General features: G+C 36.8%; 1 protein-coding gene across 4 annotated transcripts in view; it reads left to right on the top strand.

The window, feature by feature from the left end:
- Window positions 1-24,829, top strand: part of Ric1 (RIC1 homolog, RAB6A GEF complex partner 1) — a 119,014-nt gene that overhangs the window by 87,848 nt on the left and 6,337 nt on the right. For all 4 annotated transcript variants that reach the window (XM_070033252.1, XM_070033250.1, XM_070033251.1 and 1 more), the window contains exons 11-23: window positions 657-809; window positions 2,545-2,745; window positions 8,406-8,444; window positions 8,722-8,832; window positions 10,223-10,312; window positions 11,376-11,536; window positions 12,567-12,705; window positions 16,184-16,300; window positions 17,541-18,269; window positions 20,699-20,857; window positions 20,958-21,094; window positions 23,209-23,495; window positions 24,524-24,712. In XM_070033252.1, the coding sequence (XP_069889353.1) occupies window positions 657-809; window positions 2,545-2,745; window positions 8,406-8,444; window positions 8,722-8,832; window positions 10,223-10,312; window positions 11,376-11,536; window positions 12,567-12,705; window positions 16,184-16,300; window positions 17,541-18,269; window positions 20,699-20,857; window positions 20,958-21,094; window positions 23,209-23,495; window positions 24,524-24,712 (2,512 nt within the window). The remainder of the gene's footprint in view (window positions 1-656; window positions 810-2,544; window positions 2,746-8,405; window positions 8,445-8,721; window positions 8,833-10,222; window positions 10,313-11,375; window positions 11,537-12,566; window positions 12,706-16,183; window positions 16,301-17,540; window positions 18,270-20,698; window positions 20,858-20,957; window positions 21,095-23,208; window positions 23,496-24,523; window positions 24,713-24,829) is intronic.

Here is a 24,829-nt window from a genome sequence, read left to right as displayed (position 1 = left end):
TCAGCCATAGGCAAAAGGTGTGATCTATCTGAAAAGTAACTTAAACAAAAAAAGGAGGTGTTAGAGGCATGACTCAAGTAATAAAAATACGTTAGAAAACTATCCAAACTAAATTAACGTGGAGAATTTATTTGGACCTTTTAATTTTACAGAGGAAGAAACTTAAACCTTAAGACATCAGATAGCTTGGTTAAAGTCATATAAGAAGAAGCCAAGCTGGAATATAAACTATCTTACATTCTTTGCTCTATTCAAAACCATATCTGTTGTAGGTATTTCTGTGCTAAACTTCTGCTGATAAACCTGGGTTGTTTTCAATAAGAAATTTCTTTGTACTTAAGAGATTGGTAAAGTAAATTGATGGAGAAGTTACAGAAAACAGTTGATGGTTCTGGGGTGGATTCTGAACTTTAAGCTAAGAATAGTTCTTGGCAATTTCATTTTCTAGATAGAGGACATTGATTTGGGGTTTTCTCTGGAGATAGCTAAGATATACTAGAAGAAGTGATTTTTTTTCTGCATGGTTTCTCACTGTTTTGCCAACCTTCAGAAGTCAATTAGTTCAGATACTGTTTCTGTTATTAACTAAAAGTAGAAGGGGGTAGTAAGAACATTTTATTGTCTTGACTTCTTTTCTCCCTTCTCCTCCCTCCAAGAGCTGGGGTGCAGAAGGCTATCACCTATGGGTAATCAGCGGATTTACTTCTCAACCCACTGACATTGATGCTGACATCAGGAATATCGTTAAACAGCCCAGCATTCTGCTGTTTCAGTTTATCAAGAGTGTACTTACTGTAAACCCTTGTATGGTAGGTGCTCTATTTCTTTAATGTCATTCATGTTAGAACTTCAGACATTTCTTTATGGCTATGGATATTTAATGCCCTCCCCAAATTAGCATGCTGCTTTTGTGTATTTTTTAAAAATGTGATATAAGTATATGCTACAGTATTATTTCTGAACATGCTTTGGGTTCCCTTGATTTTTTTTTAAATAAAATAGGGCTGCAAGCAGCATTTATGTGTTAAATAGCTTGAATAATTTAATCTTTATCTGAATGGGATTTCCTAAAGTGTGTTCTATCAAACACTAGTCATAAGAAAAACTGGTAGCAGTTTACAGTATAGGAAAAAAAAAGTTTTGAAGCTGGGAATGGCAGTATGTGTCCATTATCTTAGCACTTAGAAAGCTGAATCAGGAAGATCAGAATTCAATGCCATCCTGAGCTAAAATGTGAGATTTTGAAGAAGAGTCTTAAGTCTTTAAATTAAACTGTAGAGATTTGTTTATTCTAAAATCCACAATCTCAAACGTGCTCATATGTATCATGGAAAGCTAGGAATTAATATAAAAAGCAATGTTTCCCATGCTCATTCAGCCAACAGCTTTGAGGAACACCTTGAAGAAGAACTGTGTCTAGGAACCTGCTGTGGGAAACATTGCCCCAATTTAATGCCTTGTGCTTATACAGCTGTAATACTATATGGTAATTACTGTTGTAATATTACTGTTGTAAAGTAATAGTATGATTATGGTAATGTAGGTTGTATGTTAGGGTTACATATCTCAATGCCTATTATCAGTGCCTTTTTGAAAGATGCTGTAACAAGTTAATTATAATTTACAACCTATTGAAAAATAATGTAAAAATAACCTGGATCTGAGATACCATTACTACAGTAGAAAATTAAGGATTTCTAGAAAAACAAAAATAGTTTTTTGTTGTTTGTTGTTGTTATTGTTTTCTGGCCTTCTCCATCCCAAATAATAACTTTAACATGCCCTTGAGTTTTATGTCAAAACAGTATTTGGACTAAAATGGGAAGAGGTAGGTTGCCTCTCTGACTTAAATGTTAATTAAGAATCTCCCTACCTTCTCATTGAAAACCAGGGTATAAAACCTAAAGGCAGGAACTGTCTTATTTGTCTGAATATTCTTACCATGTTACATAGTTCTTGACACTAGCCAGGCATTTACTAAATGATTGGTCACGTTTTCTGTACCCGAACTACAGACTTAAATCTTACTTTCTTCCTCCCCCATGCTTTAGAGATCGTCTAGCATTCAACTATCCCTGTTTTTAATCTACTTTCTTTTTACCGTGTGGGTACATGGCGTATACACAGACATATCTTTGACACAATGTTTTCTTACCATTGATGTGTGCTTTTTGGGAAACTAATTTTAAATTAGAAACAATAAGTTCTAATTCAGTTTTCCGTGTAAGACTTTTTTGTTTTGGATTAATGAAAAGATACTGCTATAACAGTTGTAAATCTGAGCATGTTTACAATTATGTATGGTAAAACACTTTAGCAAAAACTATATTTATGCTGAGAAACAATCACTAAGATATAACCTATTCTTTCAAAGAGTGCTAAGATTATCTAGTCTTTGTCTTCTGTGAAGAAAATCAGCATTGATACATGGTCCATTTTCTGTAATAAAACTAAGTCAGCATATTACTTAGTTTCCCTGCCTAAGGTTCTTACTTGTATTTGATTTTTATCCTTTTTCTTTCTTCTTCCTCTTTCCCTGTCTAGAGTAACCAAGAGCAGGTATTGCTTCAGGGAGAGGATCGCTTATACTTGAACTGCGGTGAGGCATCACAAGCCCAGAACCCCAAGAGTTCTTCACACTCCCAGCTGAAGCCCAGCAGAGAAAAGAGCCCATTTACAGATGGAGGTTTTGAGTCTCAGGGTTTAAGCACTTTACTTGGACATCGACATTGGCATGTTGTACAGGTAAGTGTTCACTTACCACTTACTAGTGATCTATTTCTTGGTAAGATATCATTTGGAACAGATTTTTCTAAGTACTTTGCCTGTTCAGGAAACAGAATTTTTAATTATTACATTTCTTTTATACTTTTCTGTGCTTTTATCTTTTTTTCTTTCCATTTGATACAGAATATACTTTAATCAGTATTAAATCCAATAGGATCAGTAAGTAGAAATTTGTTTTGTCCCCTCATTGAAAATTTCAGTTGCCTATTTTGTTTTGTTTCGTTTTATTTTTATTTGTGCCAATCCTGGGGTTTAAACTTGGGGCCTGAGCACTCTTACTGAGTTTTTTTTTTTTCCTCAGAGCTAGTTGCTCAGTTGTTCTACCACTTGAGCCACAGCTCCACTTCCAGCTTTTAATGGATATAAGAATCTTACAGACATTTCCTGCCAGGGCTGGCTTCAAACCATGATCCTTAGATCTCAGCCTCCTGAGTAGATAGTGTATCATCACTAGTGCCTGGGTAGGCCTCCTTTTTTGTTTAGTTCTATGCATTCACAGAGGCAAAAGTGTAATCATTGCATAGGGAGTGGTAATTTTGATTAGTACCTTGTGCAGCTGTCCTCATTAATTGGGTCACATTAATGTTAATCACCTGACAGTGTACCCAAATCATTCTAGAACTTGGTTGTTAATAACTATTTTTTAAAAGAATATGCAGGGGTTTTTTTTTTGTTTGTTTTTTAAGTCCTGAATGATTTGTTTTCCCCTTTGGAACCAAAATATATCAGCTCCTACTCTTGATTTACTTACTTGTGGTCACTTTCTTTTCTTATCTGTGTGTGTGTATATGCGCAAGAGTGTGTGTTGGTTTTTGTTTGCTTGGCCTAGTCTGACCTTGAACTCACTATGTGGTCCACACTGGCCTCAGACTTCTGATTCTCCTTCAGTCTCCCCAAATACTAAGATTATATGTGTGTTCCACCCATCCAATTTCTTTCAGGTCTATTTAGTTTCTATTTTTATAATCCTTTGCCAGCTTCTCTCTGTGCTTATACATTACTAGTTTACCTCAGATTATTTTTAGTTGATTTTGGGTAGAGCTAATATGAGACAGAAAAATGGTCATCCAGTAAAAGGTTGAAGGAGAACTATCTTCTGCATTGACATGTGGTAAACAGTAAAATGTATAGCTTACATTAATAAATTCATAGAATCAAAAATGTACATACCATTTTATAATTAGTAACAATTTTTAAATAAAACTGCATCAGCTACTTCCTTGACTAAAATTTTCCACTGCTCCCTTCTCTCCTATAGCCATTTCTCTGCTATTTTCATTTTCCCATACTTTGAACTATTCATTCTACACTGACCTAGCATCAATGCCAGTTCTGCCTAGCCAGGTCTGTGTTACCAGAGAGCCAAGTAGAGCAGAGGATCAAAGAAGGTAGGTCTGGAACTCAAAAATCCATCAGGCAATAACAATAATGAATTTCCTTCCAGTTCAAAAATTCAGTGATTCTTAGCCATTTATGAAGGACTCCAAAACAGTAGCATACAACACTTTTAGGATCATAGACACGTATTAGCAAGATTCTTCTATCATTCTGTTTATTAAATAGCAAGAGATATTTAGAAAGATGAACTTTTAAAATAGGTTTTTCAGTTTCCTTAAAAATAATGCCACAATTATACTCCCAACGCAATTAAATTACTATAGATTCATAGAATTTTTAGAGCTGGAAGGACCTTAGCGGTCATATAGTCCAATTGGATTTTATACATGAGGAAACTGAGGCCCAGGAAAGTTTAATGTTACACGTCTAGTACCACACAAGAGAGTAGTGGCAGACCTAGCCTTACTGTGATTGCTTTAAAGTAACAAGTTTAGTGAATTTTAAAATATAGGTACTAAGTGTTGAAACATATAATATACTACCAACCCTGAGCTAAAACTTAGAATCATACTGTTTGACCATGTTTTTACTTGGAGTTGCCTGTGCAGAGTGGTAGTCTCTCAGTGGTGGTCTTTACAGGGATCTATAAAGTAAAAGCTTTTCAGCCAGCAATGACTTCACAAGAATATAGGTGCCTAGTTTAATTCCCCTTTCAATAACAGAGCCTCTTTTCTAGGATCAAACCACATCCTTCATCAAAGGTGGTTTTTTTATGTTACTTATACTTTGTATGCTTATTGTATAGCTTAAATTTCATCAAATAAGCTTCAGCATACTCTGCTGCTCTTTCTCTTCCTCATCTAGAGTGCTGTATGTTTGTTTGTTTAAACCTTCTATCTTCTAGCTTCTAGATTAGAAGATGATTCTGTGTCAATGAGTTTTTTTTTTAGCTAAAACAAAACATATACACAGTTAACCGGCAGAATAAACAAGATTATTAACTGGCAGTATAAATAACGTCTTTATTTTTATTCTTTTAATTTAGTTTTTCTAATTACGAATTTAGAAAGTAATGGAATACAGTGTGAGATTTTTTTTTTTTTTAATTTAAAGCCTAGTTTTAGGCTGTGTTACTATTTGGACCACCTTTTATTTTAACCTTTTTTCATGTTGTGTAAATTACATTAATATCCAAAAAGTTCATTAATCATTATTGTCTCACTTTGAAGGTATTGGTTATATAATCTGGTTCTTTTTGAAAAGAATAATCTTCACAAAATGTCAGAGATAAAAACCTACAATGTATCAGGGACTATGTTAGTGGTGTCAACAGTTTGTTGTTGTTTTTAAGGTTATTTCATTCTTCAGGTTGTTTTTTTTTTGGTCAGTAATGGGGCTTGGACTCTGGGCCTGGGTGCTGTTCCTGAGCTCTTCAGCTCAAGGCTAGTGCTCTACCACTTGAGCACTTGAGCACTTGAGCCACAGCACCATTTCCAGTTTTCTGATGGTTTATTGGAGATAAGAGTCTCATGGACTTTCCTTGCCCAGGCTGGCTTTGAACTGCCATCCTCAGTTCTCAGCCTCCTAAGTAGCTAGGATTATAGGCAGGCGTGAGCCACTGGCACCTAGCTTTTCAGTTTTTTTAATTTGACACAGATAAATCTAAGAAGATAGTTTTCTTACAGACAGGAAGTCATGTTTCTTTTGCAGAATTACTTTTAAAAGATGGTAGGTTCAATGTAATAGAAACTGGCAAATCCTTCAATAAGAAGGATGGAGGTTCTTTTTGTACCTTTTCTACTGATGTGGCATGACTTATGTGCCCTGAGTGTGCATTTATGAGTTTCTTGTTATTTTTAGCTGCCTGTTTCCTTCTACCATTTTCTCTCTTAAGATTAGGTAGTTAGTTCAAAGTTCAGATACATGTACCAATAAAGGTGATACCAAGAAAAATACAAGATTTTTGTTTTATATTTTATAACATTTTCAGACATAAAACATAAATCTAAACATGAAAAATAACACTGAATGTTAAACCTTACATCTTGAGTTTTGAACATAAATATACCACTTGTAATTTATAATACTTTATAGACTTTTGCAGTTTTTCTCCTGCAGATATTCATTACAGTGTGATCATGTGAAAAGATTTTACTTTGCTTCCCATGCTTCAACTATGTTGAAACCCATTTTTGTAGTGAGCTTCTAGCTCCTACATTATCTGTCCAGCTGTTTTATAAGTACTAATGATGTTAGGATTGCTTTTTAGGTGTCACAGATTTGCGGGGTGGGGGCAGTTATATGTAGGTATATCTGTTAAATCCTTTATGTGAACTATTATTATTTTTCTTTTCTTTTTCTCTGGTGCTATTCTTAGGGTTGAACTCAGGGTCTGGTCACTATCCCTAGGTTTTGGGGTTGTTTTTGTTTGTTGGTGGTGGTGGTTTTGGTTTGGGTTGTTTTCTGCTTTTGCTTTTTTTTTTTCTTTTAATCAAGGCTAACATTCTTAAAACTTAAGCCACAGTTCTACTCCTGGCTTTTTGGTGATTAATTGGAGATAAAAGTCTCACACACTTGGGCTGGGAAGGTGGCTCAGTGGTAGAGTGCTAGCCTTGCATGCATGAGGGCCTGGGTTTGATTCCTCAGCACCACATAAGTAGAAAAAGCTGAAAGTGGCGCTGTGGCTCAAGTGGTAGAGTGCTAGCCTTGAGCTGAAGAGCTGAGGGACAGTGCCCAGGCCCAGAGTTAAGGCCTCACAACCAACAAAAAAAAAATCTCACAGACTTTATTGCCCAACTGACTGTTAATTGGAATCCTCAGATCTCAGACTCCTAAGTATCTAGGATTATAGGCATGAACCACCAGTGCTCAGCTATTGTTATATCTTAATTTACAAAAAAAAAAAATCCACTTATAGCCTAGTAGAGAATTGCTTTTAACTTTCAGTCATTACCATTTTACCTTTATTCTAAAACTAATTTTGCCTGTCATGGTGAATTTTATTAATTGGCCTGAAAAGTTTAGCAGGTCTGTTAAAATGTAAGTTACTCAGTCTTTAAACATCTATCATGAGACTGTTGTCTCTAATTCTATAGGCTAGGCTTCTTTGAACAAGCTTTGCGAATAAGAACTTTCTAATGTACAAAAAGCTATTAATTTAGTTTGATTTTAACTTACTAGATAATAAATGAAGTCACTTGTCTGAATTAATTTTATCATGGATAATACAGAGGTTTTTAATATATTATTTTTACTTGATTCTTCACAGACAGTTGGCAAACAACGTAAATGATTTTGTTATGTTTTTGGTTTGGCTTTTTTTTTAATGACCATTTTTCTTGAGTAAAAGTAAAATAAATTTGAATAAATTAAGGCATTTCTAATTCCAGGAATGGAAGATTCTCTTTGTTCTAGTCTGTTAATTTATACTCCATTGCTACCCAGTGCTTAATAAAACTTTTAATACAGAGATCAGAGTCTATATAGCTAAAATTTATGAAGTCTAGTACTCTAAGCTTAAAAGTTCTGTTCATGCAATACAAAGACACCTGTACAAAGATGGAAGAGACATAGGAAAAATCAGACCCACTAGTATTGCAGATTATAGATGAGTAGAGAAGGAAGGAGTAGCTTAAATATATAGCCATATATGTTTATGGATACTTTTTTTAAAAAATAAAAGCATATCAGTGGTTGTTGCTAAGCAACTTAATGTCACTTTGTACTTCATATGTTTTAAGTTTTTTTCTGCTTATGTGTTGCTAAGGAATCAAACCCAGGGCCTCATGTATGCAAGGCAAGCGCTCTACCATGGAGCCACCTTCCAATTCCCCTATGTTTTAACTTTGTAAGCATTATTTATCAGAAAAATATACAGGTAATAAAGATATTTCTGTTTAAAACCAAAATTGTTTCTAAGGCTATAATTTATTAGATAAGGTTTTCCAGAGATATCTGCAAATCCAAACTGTTCATTTATATAATTCATAACTGCTATCATGTCTGCTTTTCTAAAAGAAAAAAAAGTTTTGCTAGTTTGTGTTTATTTTATTTAATATTACAAGCATGAAAAAAAGAGGAAGGCCTGATGTGAGATTCGAAGTACTGTCTCATAGAAAAATTGTAAATACTGCCATATGTAAATTCCAAGCGCTCTTCTAATAAGCCATTAGTTGAGAAAGCCCTATAGAAGCCGAGTCTCATATTGTGATAAGTTAATGCTTTAATTTTATAAGTTTAATTTCATAAGTCTTACAAAATTGATGTGTTATTTTCTGTAGATTTCCAGTACCTATCTAGAAAGCAATTGGCCTATACGGGTGAGTTATTTTATTGATGTTGCTGCAGTTCATACTGGGAATTGAGAGACCTTCACTGTGTGTATTGATAAGAGTAAAATATTAAGTCATTGTATTATCATATTTAATTTTGTATAAAGTATTACTATAAATATTTGTATTTTTAAATTTAGCATTTTGTATTTAATTTACTTTGAAAGTATTTACTTAATCGTCTATTCATCTTATATTAATAAGCACTTTATACCTAAAAAATGTGCACATTTAACAAGGAAAAGTTATTAATTTTTTTTTATAGTTTTCAGCTATTGATAAACTTGGACAGAATATTGCTGTGGTTGGCAAGTTTGGTTTTGCACATTACTCTTTACTCACCAAAAAATGGAAACTTTTTGGAAACATTACTCAGGTTAGTCTTTTTGAAATTAAATCCAATTTCACAATTGTAAGTAAATATGAAGCGACTATAGAGTAAGTCATTGTTTTACTTTAAAGAGAAACACAAATACTGGGAATTGATATTGGATAATATCGATAAGGCATTTTGATAAAGTACTTGATAATTTCACAAAGGATCTTTTGTTGAAATAGGTGGTTTTTAATATTTCTTAAGATGGGTAAAAGTTCTTTAGCTTGAAGAGTTAATGTCTTCAAGCTTGTAGGTGACATTTTTTATCAGGTATGATAAAATTTGAAGTCATTCACTGTGATGTGATATGAACGTACATATACATACAAGTAGACTTTTTCTCAAATGAGAGGAAAAGAGAAGAAAATGAACATATAATAGGTGCCTTGTGTGTACTAGGCACTTGGAGGTGCTTTTACATCTATCTCTACATTCATCTTCACAACAATGCAGTGAGGATTCGGCCATTCCTTACCATTTGATAAAAAAGAAATTAGAATTCAGTTACTAATCTGATTAACAATAAAGTAAAAATTTAAACCATGATCTTTTGGATAAGAGAATGATGACAGTATCTGGCACTCAGTTGTTATGTTTTTTTAAAAATCTTTAGTTATACAAAGGGATTACCATTCAGCATGTCAGTTTATAAGTACAGTAAATGCATCTGGATTGATATCACACCTTTTTACTCTTCCTCTTTCCCCCAACCTTACCTCTTCCCTCAGTTCCATTATTTTGAGTGATGTATTTAGTTACTTACAGAAATACTTGTCTGTGGCTGGGAAGGTGGCTCAGTGGTAGAGCGCTAGCCTTGCATGCATGAGACCCTGGGTTTGATTCCTCAGCACCACATAAGCAAAAAGAAAAAAGCTGGAAGTGGCACTATGGCTCAAGTGTTACGCTGCCTTGAGCTGAAGAGCTGAGGGACAGCGCCCAGACCCAGAGTTCAGGCCCCATGACCGGACCCTCGCGCCCCCCCCAAAAAAGAAAACTCAGAAATACTTGACTTATTTAATTGAAAAAAATTTTTTGCTGTTATTCTGGCCCCATACCTGAACTCAGGGATTTGAGTTATTGGTTGGTGTTTTCACCTCCAGTCTGGCATTTTGGTGGTTAATAGAGTCTTAGACTTTTCTGACTGGTCTAGCTCTGAAACAATATTCTCAGATCTAAAGTTACAGGTGTGAGCCACTTCACCCACCTTAGAAATATCTAAAAATGGGATATGAAATATTATTAATAAAGCTGTTAGAGTAATCGTTTAAGAGAGAGACTAAAGCAGAAAGAAATATGAGCTTTTATGTCTGCTTAAGAATATTTTACACTACATTCTAATAATTTCTGGTAAAATAATTAAGGTTGTTATGTTTTTTAATTTTCTTTTAAGGAGCAAAATATGATTGTGACTGGTGGCTTAGCATGGTGGAATGATTTTATGGTCCTTGCTTGTTATAACATAAGTGATCGCCAGGAAGAGGTAAGTTTTATTTTCCTCTAAGAAATAATTGCTTTTTATATTTGAAAGCTAAATAATTTGTTGAAAACTGAACAAAACATTTTATTTATGTATTTATTTTTATTTTTTATTTTTTTGGGTCCGGTCGTGGGGCCTGAACTCTGGGCCTGGGTGCTGTCCCTCAGCTCTTCAGCTCAAGGCTAGCGCTCTACCACTTGAGCCACAGTGCCACTTCCGGCTTTTTTTTCTTTTTGCTTATGTGGTGCTGAGGAATCGAACCCAGGGTCTCATGCATGCAACGCAAGTGCTCTACCACTGAGCCACCTTCCCAGCCCAACATTTTAGTTTTTAATCAGTACTTTAGCTTATTTTAGTCATTACTGTTTCTTTTTAACTTTTTTTTGTAAAGTAACAATTTGAACTTATTAAATCTTTTCTATCCTAGCACTCTGGAGTTAGAGACTAGCCTTAGCTACATAGTGAGAGCTTGTCTATAAAGACAAAAAAACTGCTAGTCTCATATGAAGTGTAAATATGTTAGTCTAAAAGGAATGTCTCATAGGTTTGTTTGGGGGGGGGCAGGCAGGGAGTGTGTGTGTGTGTGTGTGTGTGTTTTGTGTTTGTGCACACGTGTGAGTGCGTGTGCACGCATACATGCGTGCATATGTGCGTGCTGTCCTGGGGCTTGAACTTAGGGCCTGGACATTGGGTCCTGAATTGTTTTAAAAGCTCAAGGCTAGTGCTGTACTACTTGAGCTATAGCCCCACTTTCAGCTTTTTGGTGGTTAATTGGAGATGAGTCTCGTGGATTTCCCTTCTTGGGCTGGCTTTGAACCACAATCCTCAGATCTCAGCTTTCTGAGTAGCTAGGATTGTGGCATGAGTCACCAGTGCCTGGCACATCTCTTAGTTTTGATAACCATATTTTGCTTATGTGTAAAAATGAACATAGCCTGCCAAAATACAATTACTTGGATGTTAAGGATAAATCTATAGATTAAAAAAATAAATAGCATGACTATAGTATTTAGATATCCCTGGTTAACCATCTTGGTTTTAGGATTGCCATTTTTGTCTTTTTCAGCTCAGAGTATACTTACGAACATCCAATCTGGACAATGCCTTTGCTCATGTCACCAAGGCACAAGCAGAAACATTACTGCTCAGTGTCTTCCGGGACATGGTAATAGTATTTAGAGCAGACTGTTCAATTTGCCTTTACAGTATTGAAAGAAAATCTGATGGGTAAGTTATAGAATATATATCACATTTGTACCTATTTATCATATTTCCTTTTTTTAAATTTTCTCAAAACATTTCCTATACCTTTATATTTAGTTTCAATATAAGGAATTTTTTGTTTGTTTTCTATTATCTCTAAAGTAGTTACAGTGGAGTTACATTCAGCTAATCAGTTTATAAATACAGTACATGGAAATGCATTGAATTTTATGACTATATTCCCCCCTTCCTCTCTTCATATGTCTACCCATAAGGAGTTTTATTAGTATAATTGTATAGTAGCTATGAAAGAAATAAATAGCCTGCAGTAATACCTGCAGCTTATTTCTCTCTGGGTTCATTTGGTGGAGAGGGGAAAGTTATGACTGAATAAACAATTATGTATATTTTTGACATCCTTAAGACTAATTAGTATCCTAGTATTCTAGACACTTGGAGAAATTTGAAGTGATTCCATAGCTTAAGGCTTTAAGAGACATGTCCTCGGCAGAGTCACGTTTCCACTGCCCTTGATGGCTATAGTCTGGAGCAGGGCAAAGGTCCTACTATATGTGGCCTTATATTCTTCTTGGTACTTAGTCATCTTGGAGCATTTAGAACTATACATTTTGAGTTTTATTTTGTTTTGCGAGATGTTTGTTTAATTGTACTGAAGTATGTCTTTGCTGAAGTAGCACAATTATTGGGAAGTATCCTAGAGGTGAAAATTAAAACACATGTCCACCCTAGGTATTTAAATCTTCATCCTTCCACAACCCCTTAAATATATCTGTTCTTGTAACTTCTTCCCTGGATTTTTTTTTTCCTTTGCTTAATGTCATAATTTTGCTTCTTATGTGGTTTTTGGAATTTTCAACATTGCTAATTCATATTGGGGACTATTTAGAGATGAGAGGATAATAGTAAAAAATATTTGGTTATTGCATACTCATGAAATCTATCATGCCTCTATATTAGTAGCACAAAAGAAAAGAAAAAAAGCAACCTTGTTAACATTATTATTGACCTATGAGGATTTCTTTTGTTTTTATAGTTCAAATACTACTGCTGGTATTCAGGTTCTTCAGGAGGTCTCCATGTCACGCTACATTCCTCATCCTTTCCTTGTAGTATCTGTCACTCTGACATCAGTGAGTACAGAGAATGGAATCACCTTGAAAATGCCACAACAGGTACCATACCACTATCAGAGCTCTTTGGAATTTACATCTCAGTCTTCAGTGTTTTGAGTTAATATTAGGAACTATTTATTTAACATCTAAATACTATCTAAAAATGTACCTTATATGATGCTATCCTGAGTTTTAGTGGCCAACTAAACAATGGATTCTGTTCAACATTAAAAAGTTATATGAATAATTAATTGTTTTTTTGTATACCAAAAAGTATATATTATCAAGACCAAATACCACAAACTAGATGTGATTTGAACAGTTAAGTTATTTCTGTACCACTAAATTGCAATATAGAGAAAAAAAAGGAGAATTTCAGGCACAGAGCACAGTGAGGCCCACAGACAAGAGGGCACATGACACACAAAAGGAATTAGCAAACGTTTAGAGCAGCTAAACACATGGAGTGTGAAAGTGTGAATCTTACATATGATATTAGTAACTTTAGTCTTTGAGTTTAAAATTAGAGTGATTAAAGTTGGATATTATTAGAGCTAAGCTTACAATGTTTATTCTATGAGGAGGAAAATAAACTGAAATGGAACAAAACTGCATCAAGGGAGAGCAGCTGGGAGGCCATCCTAAGGATTAGTGAATGGTGTTAGGGGAGATGGGAATGAATTTAGAATATCGAAGACTCCATAATTAATTAAAGTATTATTCCATAGTTTCTGATTGAAGTAATCTAGTGCTACCAGGACCTAATTTCCTATTTTAAGATCCCTTCTATTATATTTGCACTTTTTTTTGGGGGGGGGGGCGTCCAGTCGTGGGGCCTGAACTCTGGGCCTGGGCGCTGTCCCTCAGCTCTTCAGCTCAAGGCTAGCGCTCTACCACTTGAGCCACAGCGCCACTTCTGGCTTTTTTCTTTTTGCTTATGTGGTGCTGAGGAATTGAACCCAGGGCCTCAGGCATGCAAGGCAAGCGCTCTACCACTGAGCCACCATCCCAGCCCCTATATTTGCACTTTTTAAACTTCATGTCAACTGAGAGTCTACTGTCAGTGGAAAATTCTCTGTAGATTGTCATCCACGACCATGCTTATTCACCTTTTATTTCTTATTGAGGACCTTCCTTTAAACACTTTATACAGTAATGGAAAATGAACTACTTTATACAGTAGTGTAAAATTGAACTACTTCACTAAAAAGCTTGATTTTAATTGTTTATCCATTCTTTGTTCTTTGAAACAAGAAATAATAAAAGCAAATTTTCCTTGCATGTAATGACCCTAAAATTTTCAGACAGTTGTCATTCCATGACTTTGCCTGCAGTCTCTGACTTTTCATATATATGGTCAAATTTTTCAGCTGCCCAACTATCTATTTGTTCTATGCTCCCTTTCTTTTTCAGAAACTTACAGTTTATTTTTCTGCAAATTTTACCTTGGTAACCAGATAGTCCTAGTTGAGAAAAGGAAGTTGGGGTGGGGTGAGTAGTTTGTTGGGAATATTGGGGATTGAACCAATATTGAACCAATTGGGTAGGCTGGTGCTCTACCACTTGAGGCACATCTTGAGCCCCTTTTTGCTTTATTTTCAAGGTAGGGTCTTTGTACTCAGCCTGCTTAGGTTTTAATTCTCTACTTGTATTTTTCTATGTCCCTGGGAATGACAGGCACACACTATATTACACAGCCATTGTGTTGCCTTTGTAGCTCTGCACTCTTTGCACAGAGCCATTAAGTGATAGGGAATCTCACAGGCTAGCCTTGAATTTCTGTTCTCTAATCTCACTTCCTAAAGAGCTAGGAATACAGGTTTAAACCACCACACCTGGCAAAGAAAGGTGGCTTTTATATACCAGTTAAAAGATGTAAGCTGGACACTGGTGACTCACTCCTATAATTGTAGCTTCTCAGGACATTGAGATCAGAGGATCATAGTTCAAAGCCAGCCAAGGCAGCAAAGCCTGTGAGACTTTTATCTTCAGTTAATCAGCAAAAATCTGGAAGTAAAGGTATGGTTCAAGTGGTAGAGTACCAGCCTTGAATGAAAAATCTAAGGGATAGCAGCCAGGTCCTGAGTTCATGCCCAAGTACCTGCACCGCCCCCTCCAAAACAAAAGTAGAAGGAATGTGAAAGATTTTAAAAAGTAACTTTTACAGCCCCAAGAAAGAAATTACTGAGTTAGCAATGATCACTGTTGTGTGAAACTTCACTATGAAGAGATCAGATCATGATACCCAACCATTATTAATCATAGAATCAGTAAAAGTGGGAAAACTAGATGTGCTGTTTCCTGGGGTGATATAATATGAAGTTCATGTGAAGAATTATTACCAAAAACATTGAACCTAAATCACATCAGGTGTTTAGAGTCATCTTTCATTCACAGGAATTATAGAGAGGATTACTCTAGGTTATACCACAAGAAAACAGAATGCAGGACTATCGGTAGGAGAGCTATAAGGGAATTACATGGGCAAAAGGCCATAACAACCAAATCTAATAGGTAAGCTAATTCATGAGGTAAATGTGATAACCACTGTACTATAGAAATAATCTTGTAAGCTGTTTTGAGTCATATGTGTATGTGTTCATTTTTCCTTTTCCTCTACCATCTAGCTACATTTTGCTGTGATCTAAGTGCCTTGCCCTTACAGTTGCCATACTTTTGGGGGAAAGGAATGGTACTAGGTTTGGATTTAGGGCCTAGCACTAGCCAACCAGTGCAAGTATACCACTTGATCCATACCCTACTCTTTTTGCATGGGCTGGCCTTATTTAAACTTCTCAAAGGTCTTTTGCCATCTAGTATTATTTTCATAATATTTGTAGTCTGACTACATTTTTTCTCTTTCCCAACAGAACATTTCTGTCCTAGCTCATTTTATATTTTATGCATTAACTTAAAATATTAACCTTTTCCCTTCCACTCATGTAAGATTTCCTAATCTTCCAAGTCCCACTTCATCCTTTAAATGTCTTCTAGCTATGCAAGCAAGATTGCCAGAATCTATTTTTTAAAGATACTTTATTTTTAATATGAAAATCTTTGACACCGGTGTATATTTTACATTCGCATCTCCTATTAGATTATTCATATTTCAAGTACTCATTGGTAATATGTGGCTAGTGGCTACAATATGGACATCATGATTTTTTAAAGTGGTTTACAGAGTTACAAGTATAGTGCTTCTTGGTCAGTGTCATCCCTTCCATTGTTCTCCTCCATTTTCACCCTTCCCATTCATACCCTCAGGTTGATCTCTCATTTTTATGAACTTGTGAAGTTCTTTTTGTTTCTTCAGGATAATTTAGTTCTTCTCTCAATTATATGTTACTGATATTGTTGATTGGTTGTATTATGTTACGCCTTGTTCCACACCATAGCTAGAAAGCCTAGCAGAATGGCTGTATATAGTACAGTCTCAGAATATGTTGCTGTTCAATCTGTATACCTTATGGATTGGGGCTGGGATGTGTGTGCAGAAACCCACAAATTAGCATAAATAATTACTTTGTATGAATTTCAGGCTCGTGATGCAGAGAGCATAATGCTGAATCTTGCAGGACAGCTCATCATGATGCAGAGGGATAGGTCAGGCCCTCAGATTCGGGAGAAGGACAGTAACCCTAACCAAAGGAAACTTGTGAGTAAAGTGCAAGTCATTTCTTGACATGAAGAATGTATGAGATGGATGAAGGAATAAAAGATTTTTTTTTTGTCAGTTGTGGGGCTTGAACTCGGGGCCATCCCTGAGCCTCTTTGTGCTCAAGGCTAGTGCTCTACCACTTGACTTAAGCCACAGTGCCACTTCCTGTTTTTGAGTGGTAATTGGAGAAAAGAGTCTCACAGGGACTTTTCTGCCTGGGCTGGCTTCAAACGCAGTCCTCAGATCTCAGCCTCCTGAGTAGTTAGGATTATAAGTGTGAGCCACTGGTGCCTGGCTAAAATAAAAGATTTTAAGAGGCCAGGTACCAGTGGCTCACACCTGTAATTCTAGCTACTCAGGAAGCTGAAATCTAAGGACTGCAATTCAAAGCCAGCTCAGACAGGAAAGTTTGTGAAACTTTTTTTTTGTTTTGTTTTGTTTTTGCCACTTATGGGGCTTGAACTCAGGGCGTGGGCATCATCTCTGAGATTTTTCTACTCAAGGTTAGTGATCTACCACATCAGTCATATTGCCAGTTCCAGCCTTTTCTGAGTAAGTAGTTTATTGGAGATAAGAGTCTCATGGACTTTGCTGCCTGGGCTGGCTTCAAACCATGATTCTCAGATCTCAGTCTCCTGATTAGCTAGGATTATAGGCATGAACCACTGGTGCCTGGCATTTGTGAGACTTTTACTTCCTATTAATCACCTAAAAGCCAGAAGGGGAGCCTTGGCTCATGTGGCAGAGCACCAACCTTGAACACAAATGCTCTAGGACAGCACCCAGGCCCCAATTTCAAGCCTCAAGACTGGCGTACTCTTGTGCATGTACATGTGCACACGTGTACACACACACAAGTGCACACACACACACATACAAAGATTTTAAGAGGAGATTAATGTCTCATGATTTGAAACAAAATATATACAATTGATTCTAAGACTTGGAGTATAAGACTATTTGTAAAGAATGAAAGACAATACGGTCCCAAAATAATAAGCCTCACATTCAAATTGATTACAAATTCTGGTGAGAAAATAAGGTATTGTGTATGGGATTTTTTTATTTTTAGATTTCAATGGATATACTTTGAAAGGGAGGGTTCTAATATTTTTTCTAAATTTAAATAAATGTTCCTACTTTTCCATAAAGAATGTCATGCTATCATGCTGTCATTTTGAAAGACCTAATAAATTAGTATCTGGAACTAAAAACAATTCTTTTGTTCCTTCTCCAGCTGCCATTCTGTCCTCCTGTTGTACTCGCCCAGTCTGTTGAAAATGTCTGGACAACATGTCGAGCAAATAAACAAAAACGTCACCTTCTAGAGGCCCTCTGGCTGAGCTGTGGCGGTGCAGGGATGAAAGTCTGGCTTCCACTCTTCCCTAGGGATCATCGCAAGCCCCATTCCTTCTTGTCCCAGCGGATCATGCTGCCTTTCCATATCAACATTTACCCCCTGGCAGTTCTCTTTGAAGATGCATTGGTCCTTGGTGCTGTTAATGACACTTTACTCTATGATTCTTTGTACACTCGGAACAGTGCTAGGGAGCATCTGGAGGTGCTCTTCCCTTTCTGTGTTGTGGAGAGAACCTCCCAGATCTACCTCCACCACATTCTACGTCAACTTCTGGTTAGAAACCTTGGGGAGCAAGCCTTGCTTCTGGCTCAGTCCTGTGCTGCATTACCTTACTTTCCTCATGTGCTGGAGCTCATGCTCCATGAAGTGCTAGAAGAAGAAGCTACCTCACGGGAACCTATTCCCGACCCACTACTTCCCACTGTGGCAAAGTTTATCACCGAGTTCCCCCTTTTCCTGCAAACAGTTGTACATTGTGCTAGGAAGACTGAATATGCCCTGTGGAATTACCTTTTTGCAGCTGTTGGAAACCCTAAGGACTTGTTTGAAGAATGTTTAATGGCTCAGGATTTGGACACAGCTGCCTCTTACCTTATTATTTTACAGGTAATGATTCTGTTCTTACAAAAGGACAAGAATAAGCTTTAAATTAGGAAAAAAGAGATGCCCTATTTTGATGTGGTGATTACATTTAAAGAATTAGCCGCATTTTCTGTTTAGTTTGTATCTCACACTTGAAAGAACTCAGATCTCAGCCTCTTGAGTAGCTAGGATTACAGGTGTGAGCCACTGGTGCCTGGTTTTGTGAGACTTACCTCCCATTAACCACTAAAAAGCCAGAAGGGGAGCTGTGGCTCAAGTGGTAGAGCACCAACCTTGAGCACAAATGTTCAGGGACAGCACTCAGGCCCAGAGTTCAAGCCCCAGGACTGGTATGCATGCAAATGACCACAAATTCCCTTGAATACAGTAAAGTATCATTATACAAACATTTTATCCTGATTTGTCTAAAACAATCTGGTTTTGTTTTTGTTTTTGTTTTTGTTTGCCAGTCCTGGGGCTTAAACTCAGGGCTAGGGCCTTGTCTCTGAGGGTTTTTTTGCTCAAGGTTAGCACTGTACCACTAGAGCCACAGTACTGCTTCTGCCTTTTTCTGTGTATGTGGTGCTGAGGAATCGAACCCAGGGCATCATGCATGCTAAGCAAGCACTCTACACTCAGCCACATTCCCAGCCCCAGAACAATCTGTTTTAGGCCCAAGACAGATTAATAAATTCATATTACCATTTTAAATAATACTGAATAAGTTTTTATTATACTTAATGTATGTGTAGCATATTACACAAGAAATACTACATTAGATTACTAAAATACATAAGAAACATTAACAGTGAAGAAAATGTTGTTTTGGACATAGGTGCATTTCCCTGAGCTCCCCATAACAATAGATGTATTTCGTTATGGGAATTGCTGAGGGAATTCTGATTAAAATAGAGTAGTAACTCAGCACCTTACATTAGTCTCACAATAGTCAAACTTTCCAGGAACGCTTGGATTCATCACAGAAATGACCCTCATCACATTTTTTTCCAGAGTAATAGGAGAATCCTGCAGATTTTATTATATGTTTAGCAGCAGGACTTGGCAGCTATTATTCTCCTAAATCTGAAATGAGCTTTAGAAGCTGCACTTACTAGTTCTTTCACATTACTGTAAAATTGCTTTTAACTGATATAAGAAGCTAACTATAAACCTAGTTTGAATCAGCCTGAAGCCGGTTTCCAGTCAGCTTCATGACAACTGACTGAAACCAGGGATGCTGAAGCAGGGGCTAATGGCTCTGAGATCCTGTTGTTTCTTGGCTAATCCTAAAGAAGATTTTTTTTTTTTTTGGTCGGTTTTGGAGTTTGAACTCTGGGCCTGGACACTGTCCTCCCTCAGCTCTTCAGCTCAAGGCAAGCACTCTACCATTTGAGCCAAAGCACCACTTCCGGTTTTCTGGTGGTTAATTGGAGATAAGAGTCTCACGGGCTTTCCTGCCTGAGCTGGCTTTGAACTGTGATCCTCAGATCTCAGCCTCCTGAGTAGCTAGGATTACAGGCGTGAGGTACCTGCACCGGGCTTAGATAAAATTCTTAAAGTGGAACAAATACAGCTGCTTTTTGTTCTCATCAGTGATCTCACTAACTTTCCCCAGCAGAATTCCTAAGCAGATAATGATTATGATTAACAGTCTCTAGGTACCTTTTTTTTGAAAGCACACACAAGCTCAGTAAGGCTAAATTTATAAAAGTATTCAGGGTCTTGAATGTATAGCTGTACTATTTTGGTATTGCCCAAGAAAAAAAATTAGTCACATCCTCAGAAATTTCTCTGTCATAGGAGACATACTTTTTTTGGAGATAGGAAAACCTAGATTTTTATTCTTGCTTTTCTGCTGATCTTCAACATAACTCCATTTCCTCATCTGTGAAATAAGGATTATACAACTATTTTTGCAGAGTTACTAAAGGAAATGAATGTGTAATATATGTTATTTCTCTGGCATATAATGAAAGTTCAGTAAATCATAGTTTCTATTGTGCCAGCAGTTTTTTTGTTGTTGTGTTGTTTTTTGGGTTTTTTTTTTTTTGGTCATGGGGCTGGAAATTGGCCTGGGTGCTGCCCCTGAGCTCTTCAGATTAAGGCTAGCATTCTACCACTTGAGCCATAGCACCACTTTCAGTTTCTGGTGGTTAATTGGAGATAAGAGTCTCACAGATTTTTCCAGGCTGGCTTTGAACCTCGATCCTCAGATCTCAGCCTCCTGAGTAGCTAGGATTACAGGCATGAGCCACCTGTGCCCGGCATTTCACTTTTCTTATATGATACTTTCTAATGTTCCTAATGTTCTAATGCTCTTTTTGTTAAACTAATTTGTTCAGTATTGTAGCTACATTCCTTGGGTTTAGGGAAATATGGAGAAAAGAATTGCTCATATCTTCCCAAGTCATGTAGTGGAAAAGAAATGTTCTCTTTCTCGGTTATTATTTTAGAATATGGAAGTCCCAGCAGTAAGTAGGCAACATGCTACCCTTCTGTTCAACACAGCACTGGAACAAGGCAAGTGGGACTTATGTCGACACATGATTCGATTTCTTAAAGCCATTGGCTCTGGAGACTCCGAGACCCCTCCATCCACACCTACAGCTCAGGTTAGTTGCAAAACTTTGTTTTGCATCTTTATGTTATACATCTTTATGTTATACATCTACGTCTTTGTCTGACTATACTGTACATTGTGTACAATCACAGGAACCAAGTTCAAGTGGTGGATTTGAATTCTTCAGGAATAGAAGCATCAGTTTATCCCAGTCAGCTGAAAATGTTCCTTCTAGTAAATTCAGCTTACAGAAAACACTAAGTATGCCATCTGGTCCTTCAGGAAAAAGGTAAAAGATAAAGGAGTAAAAATCTCTTACTGCTTTTAGGGTATCTGTGATATATTGTATTGTAGGGCATTTATAAAATTAAGTTTTAGGGAAACAGCCATTTAATCCCATTGCAAATCCTTTTTTCATTTCCAAAAGGAAGAGAGACCCTACAAAAGGCTTCCCTTTTTCTTCTTTCTCAAAAGTTCTTTTCTGGATTCTTTGCATACTTTCTATGCCTTTGGTTTTTTTTAGATGTGTGTTTATTTTTATATTTTGGTGATGTTGGGATTTGAACTCAGAGCCTCATGTTTACTAGGCAGGTACTCTACCCCCAACCTTTTTTTTTTTCTTCTTCTCCTCATTACTTTTCAAATAGTCTTGCTTTAGCCTAGGGCCAGCCTTGTCATCAGACAGTAGCCCTAATCCCCATGCTTCTGAGTAGAAGGATTACAGATTGTGAAATCCATTCCCAGCTAATTTGTTGAGATAGGTCTCACTGACTTTTTGCCTGGGCTGTCCTTGAACCACAGACCTGCTAATTTCCACTCTCCTTAATAGATGGGATTACAGGCATTTGCCAAATGTCCAACCCTTTCATTATCTTTCTGTTAGAGTACAACTTACCTGTTCGGAATGCAGCTAATTTTCAGAAAAGCTAATTGTTCAGAAAAGGCCAGGAAAAGTATCTTCACACAATCCAAAAGCCTTCTTAAAGCCAATAGTTTATCTTTCCAACTGAACTTCTTGACAAAAAAATTAATGTTCATCCATTTGGTTCTCGTGGCCCTTTGATTAGAGAAGTCATTAAACAGTGGGAAAAGGCCTGACAGTGATGGCTTATGGCTGTAATTCTAGCCTACTCAAACAGAGTCTGAGATCTGAGGATTGAAGTGTGAAGCCAGCCCAGGCAGAAAAGTTCAAGAGATATAATCTCTAACCAGCAGAAAAAGTTGAAATAGAAGTGTAGCTCAAGTGGTAGAGCACTGGCTGTGAGGGAAAAAGCTGAGTGAACTCATGAGGCCCTAGCTTGAGGTCCTGAGTTCAAGCCCAGGTATGGGCAAAAAGAAAAAAGGGGGGAGTTAAAAGCATCTGTTTATTCTGAAGACTAAAATCTACAGAAACAATGAGTAATATCTCCAGAAAGGTGGCTGTGAACTCATACCAAACATTAGAAATCATTAGAATTTTCCTTAGTTTGTAAAGTCTTTGTATTTTTGTGCTATAATGTGTTCCTGATTTTTGTTTTTCTCTTTGTCTTTTAATATTGTTCACATTCTTACACATAAAGCTTGCTCAACAATTTTTGTTGTGATTTTACTTCATTTGCTTACCAGTAGCCATTAACATAATCGATGCCCCATCACACACCAAACAATCATTATTATCATTATTATCCTGGACTATGTACAAGTAAAATGCATTCATGGAGGACTATAAACAATTGTCAGGCAGATCACATCTTTTCAACTATACCATGTAATTTAATATTGGCTAATAAACCAAATGCTCACTATATAGCAGGCACTGTTCTAATCATTCACATGTGTGGACCTGTTAGTACATACAACTGTATGGGTGGTGAAAGAGGCTCAAAAAAAAGAACTTGGCTCTGTTCATACAGTGGGTGGCAGAACCAAGATCCGAATCCAGGCAGTATTGCTCCAGATACTTTATTGCTCCACTGTAATCATAATAAGTTATGCCACATTAGCTTAAGAGATGAGACTATATCCAACTGTTACTTTTTAAGTCAGTTTTATTTTCCTATGTCTGTATAATTCATGTTGAGTTTTGATTTTACTTTCTATCTCTTTTAATTTCTTTGATCTCCTCCTCTGTTTTCATTGGTCTTTCCAAATATAGCACTTGTTTACTCCTTCCCTTCAATTCTCATTACCTTATTCTCCCTGATCTAGCTTTTTTTGGGGGGGCGGGGGTGGTCTCTTATTTATTCCTATTCCATGTATTCATTCTACAAATTGGTCTTAAGTGCTATTGTGGTTCAAATGGAGAAGCCCTGAAAAGGAAGTTTATCTCATACCTCCTTTTCAGTTTGATCAGTGCTGCTGCATAAAAGTATGCAGGGTCCTATAGTAAAGATTATTCTGTAGCTTTCTTGTTTCCACTTACAGATGGAGCAAAGACAGCGACTGTGCTGAGAACATGTATATTGACATGATGCTCTGGAGGCATGCTCGGCGTCTTTTAGAAGATGTACGTTTAAAGGATCTTGGCTGTTTTGCAGCGCAGCTAGGCTTTGAACTAATTAGTTGGCTCTGCAAGGAACGTACCCGAGCCGCCCGGGTAGACAATTTTGTGATAGCCTTGAAGAGACTCCACAAAGACTTCTTGTGGCCACTTCCCATTATCCCAGCCTCTTCTATCAGTTCCCCTTTCAAAAATGGAAAATACCGAACAGGTAATATAATAGAGTTCTTGCCATTTTTACAAGAATTGTATTTTACTCCCAAGTATTTAGAGATGTTATTGGCATTCAAAGAAGTCATTTCATTCCAAACTCAAGCAAATAAAAGCCAACTTCTTGTACATCCATTCAAACATTTACTGTTTGACAAAGACATAGAACTTATTTTTTTTGTCAGTCATGGGGCTTGAACTCTGGGCCTGGGCGCCTGTCCCTCAGCTCTTCAGCTGAAGTCTAGCGCTCTACCACTTGAGCCACAGCAGTACTTCTGGTTTTTTCTGCTTATGTGGTGCTGAGGAATCGAACCGAGGGCCTCATGCATGCAGGGCAAGCACTCTACCACTAAGCCATCTTCCCAACCCCAAGACATAGAACTTTTAACCTTTAGGTCTGATCATTCATGTTTCTAACCATAGTTATAAACAAGTTGAGGACAGCGTAAATGCTAACATGATTATTTTATTATGTGAAGCTTTCCCTGACAGCATTCATTCCAAAGTAATAAAAAGAAAAGCATCTTAGACAACTTGGACAGGATAAAGCCAAGCTATTTAAATGAAAGAAATTAAGGTATTTTTTCAGTTCTGATCTTTTTATGAAGACTTAATTATGAAAATTGTTGTGGTAAAGCATCAGTCTTGAGTGAAAAAGCTAAGGGACAGTGCCCAGGCCCTGAGTTCAAGCCCCAGTACTGTCACCAAAAAAAAAAAAAAAGAAAGAAAACTTTTTGTGGCATTTACAAACTTTGTGTTAAGAACCAAAACTAGTCACTTAAAAGATCAGCAGAATAAGGTTCTATCTAGTTCCAGTAGGAGTATGACAAGACCCTTACATGGTGTTGTCAGTTTAGTAACACATTCCTAGAAAGTTTGGATAAATGATTATTAAAGCTGGCAATTGGCTTTGTACTGCTAGTAATGGGTAGGTGGGTGGGGAAAGTAAAAGGACTGGAACAGAAACAGCAGTCAGTGAATGTATCTTGAATTTCACCTATTTTTTTTGTTTTGGAACCTACCCTCCAGTGGGAGAGCAGCTGTTGAAGTCCCAAGCAGCAAACCCTTTTTTAAGCCTTGAAATTGACACTGGTATCTCTAATATCCAACGAAGTCAAAGCTGGTTTAGCAACATTGGCCCTACCCATCATGAGATAGACACAGCTTCATCCCATGGGCCACAAATGCAAGATGCTTTCTTGTCTCCATTATCTAAAGGTAAATGTCATTTTAATCCTCCCTCCTTAGTTTCTTTGGGAAAAAGTCAATGTGCTTTAGCATTTCAGAGATAGAGTTTCACTTTTCTTGATTATCCTTTGCCACATTTATGGCAGA

Source organism: Dipodomys merriami, unplaced genomic scaffold (assembly GCF_024711535.1).
Source record: "Dipodomys merriami isolate MVZ:Mamm:240054 unplaced genomic scaffold, mDipMer1.0.p SCAF_22, whole genome shotgun sequence".
NCBI classification, from domain to species: Eukaryota; Metazoa; Chordata; class Mammalia; order Rodentia; family Heteromyidae; genus Dipodomys; species Dipodomys merriami.
The sequence above is the reverse complement of the archived record's forward strand: the minus strand, read 5'-3'. Positions and strand labels throughout refer to the sequence as shown.